We start from the raw sequence: 2,199 nt of genomic DNA on the forward strand, positions 1-2,199 counted from the left end.
AATAACTACATAAAATCACACCTTGGACTTGGATACAGAATGAGCACTGAGATTACCAATATTTAAAAGTATTTTTTATTTTATTAACTTAACATTTGATGAAGAGCAACAAAAGGCACGATTTTCAAATAGATAAATAGATTCATAAATAGGCCTACATCAATAAATAACCTTGACAAATAAATAAATAAATATAGAAGTAGGCCTACATCAATAAATAACCTTGATAAATAAATACATAAATAAATACATGTATGATATTGCTGTTTGACATTGCACATTGCATGATTGTAGAATAGAAGGCTTTAAAAATCAAGCACAATTGTAAAACACATTAGTAAAAAAAGATCTGCAAGTTCAAATTCATGTTCTGTTGGACCACAGAAGGCTGTCAGAGTTGTGTTTCAGAATGAATTCTAGGGTGTACAGGAGTTCTTTTCGAACCACTTCCCAGGCGCAGTAACTGAAATTCTGTGAAAATAAAAATAAATTGTTAGGGCAATATTATCCTATGTAGAGATATTATCAAAACAAAGTGTCTATTTGTTTTCAACCTATATCCTACCTTTTCTTTTAAAACTGCTGCAATGTTCCCAAAGTATGTCTTCAGGCCCTCTGCCCTGATGGGATAATCACTTGTATCCACACTGCTCATCTGCCAGAAAGGAGGAAAGAGGCAGGCGATGAATAATAATTAAAATGCATCCATTATAGTGCATTTGCTTGTACCCTACTTTTTATTTTATGACTGCCGCGATGTTCCTAAAGTAGGTATTCAGCATCTTTGCCCTGACTAGATAACCACACTCCCCATCATCTGACACAATAATAAAATAATTCAAATGTCACCATACCACACTTAAACAGTTAAGCTATCTGTATTGGCCTAGGTAGGTACTCACACACTCGCTCTCTTCAATCTGACGGTAGATAATGTTCTGAAAATACTCCAACTTCTGTTGGTCCCACATTGTCGGCAGTTCGTCAGTTCCGAACAATGTGTCGATGTTCTTCAATGTCTCATAAATAGCCTTAGCAGCACTGCTGCTCAACTGAAACGGACAACAACAATAATTTCAATTAACATAAATGGCCGTGTAAAGTGTTCTACTTTCTAATCCTAACGGTTGCAAATACTCTTTCATGCTGTAAAGAACTCATGAATATGCTCGCTTGCCCTTACCTGTGGCGCCCCGGAGGTTGCAAATGAGGTGGCTGGGAATGCCATGAAGACATTCTCCTGCAGGCACTCCAGAGGAAAATGACCGCCCTGAAAGAAGGAGAAAACACATTTTTCATGTTGAGCTATTCAGTTAAACATAGTTGGATAATACATCTCAAGTCAAAAGTAAATTATAAAATCTACCATGTCTCTCAGTCGGTTGTGGGTTGTTCGCACCAGCTGTCCTTGTAGCTGGCAAGGCATGGGCATCGAGAAAACCTGCGCGAGGCAGAGGAAGGCGCTCATCCAAGTGATAGTCTGAATTGCCATTCTTATGGTAGTTAGATGATCTGCAACAGATGGTCATTGTTAGTTGAATATAATCCTGAAAATAATTAATTAATTGAAGCCCGAAGCAATGATCAAATGATAGCATGTTGTTGACTTACCTGTTGCCAGTATATTGCAAATTTCCTCCAGTCAGAATTTGGTTTGTGTTCTGATCCCATATCTGCGGATTATCTTAAATAGTGAGGATTGAATGGATGTACAAAAAGTGAAAGGGTGTCTCGCTAAATTAAGAGTTGAAATGAATGAATTTGGGAAAGTTTTGCCAAGTGAACCGCAAGACCGGATTTCTCTTTTCGTGTGCTCCACTTCCCTCTCATCATGTTTCGAGTTTTCCTTCATAGGAGGAACATTTTCCGAAGTAGGTTAAAAAAAGAACTCATAGAGAGAGAGAGAGAGCGAGAGAGAGAGAGAATAGAGAGAGAGAGAGAGAGAGAGAGAGATAATCGACCCCTTCATTTTACAACGCGTGCAGTAGACCTCTTTATGTCTTTATAAACACCAATATTTATCTAATAGCACTTTTATGAACTAAGGGAAGACCTACTACAATGTTTGTTTTTTAATCACAAACCTGCTATTAGCATGTTTGTGTGTTTCTCACTCTATGTGACACGCGTTCGTGCGTGTGAATGTGACAGAGGGAGTGAGAGATGATGATTTAAAATGGATCTCGTTCTGTTTGCATC

At 37.9% G+C, this 2,199-nt stretch overlaps 1 protein-coding gene across 1 annotated transcript; it reads right to left on the minus strand.

Moving 5' to 3' along the window:
- Positions 1–206: 206 nt before the first annotated feature.
- Positions 207–1,820, minus strand: LOC118938266 (interferon beta-like). The gene is made up of 5 exons (XM_036940781.1): positions 1,367–1,820; positions 1,184–1,270; positions 903–1,052; positions 566–655; positions 207–471 (listed from the first exon to the last, which is right to left on the minus strand). Exons 1-5 carry the CDS (start codon positions 1,490–1,492, stop codon positions 364–366), a joined length of 561 nt encoding a protein of 186 aa, XP_036796676.1. The 5' UTR covers positions 1,493–1,820; the 3' UTR covers positions 207–363.
- Between the last annotated feature and the right edge of the window lie 379 nt (positions 1,821–2,199).

Source organism: Oncorhynchus mykiss, chromosome 13, assembly GCF_013265735.2.
Source record: "Oncorhynchus mykiss isolate Arlee chromosome 13, USDA_OmykA_1.1, whole genome shotgun sequence".
Taxonomy (NCBI): domain Eukaryota; kingdom Metazoa; phylum Chordata; class Actinopteri; order Salmoniformes; family Salmonidae; genus Oncorhynchus; species Oncorhynchus mykiss.

Coding starts and splice junctions, on each gene's coding strand:
- LOC118938266 (XM_036940781.1), bottom strand. CDS start 1,492: ATGGCAATTCAGACTATCACTTGGATGAGCGCCTTCCTCTGCCTCGCG. Junction 1,271..1,366: donor ACAACCGACTGAGAGACATG/GTAGATTTTATA, acceptor TCCTTCTTTCAG/GGCGGTCATTTTCCTCTGGA. Junction 472..565: donor CAGCAGTTTTAAAAGAAAAG/GTAGGATATAGG, acceptor TTATTTTCACAG/AATTTCAGTTACTGCGCCTG.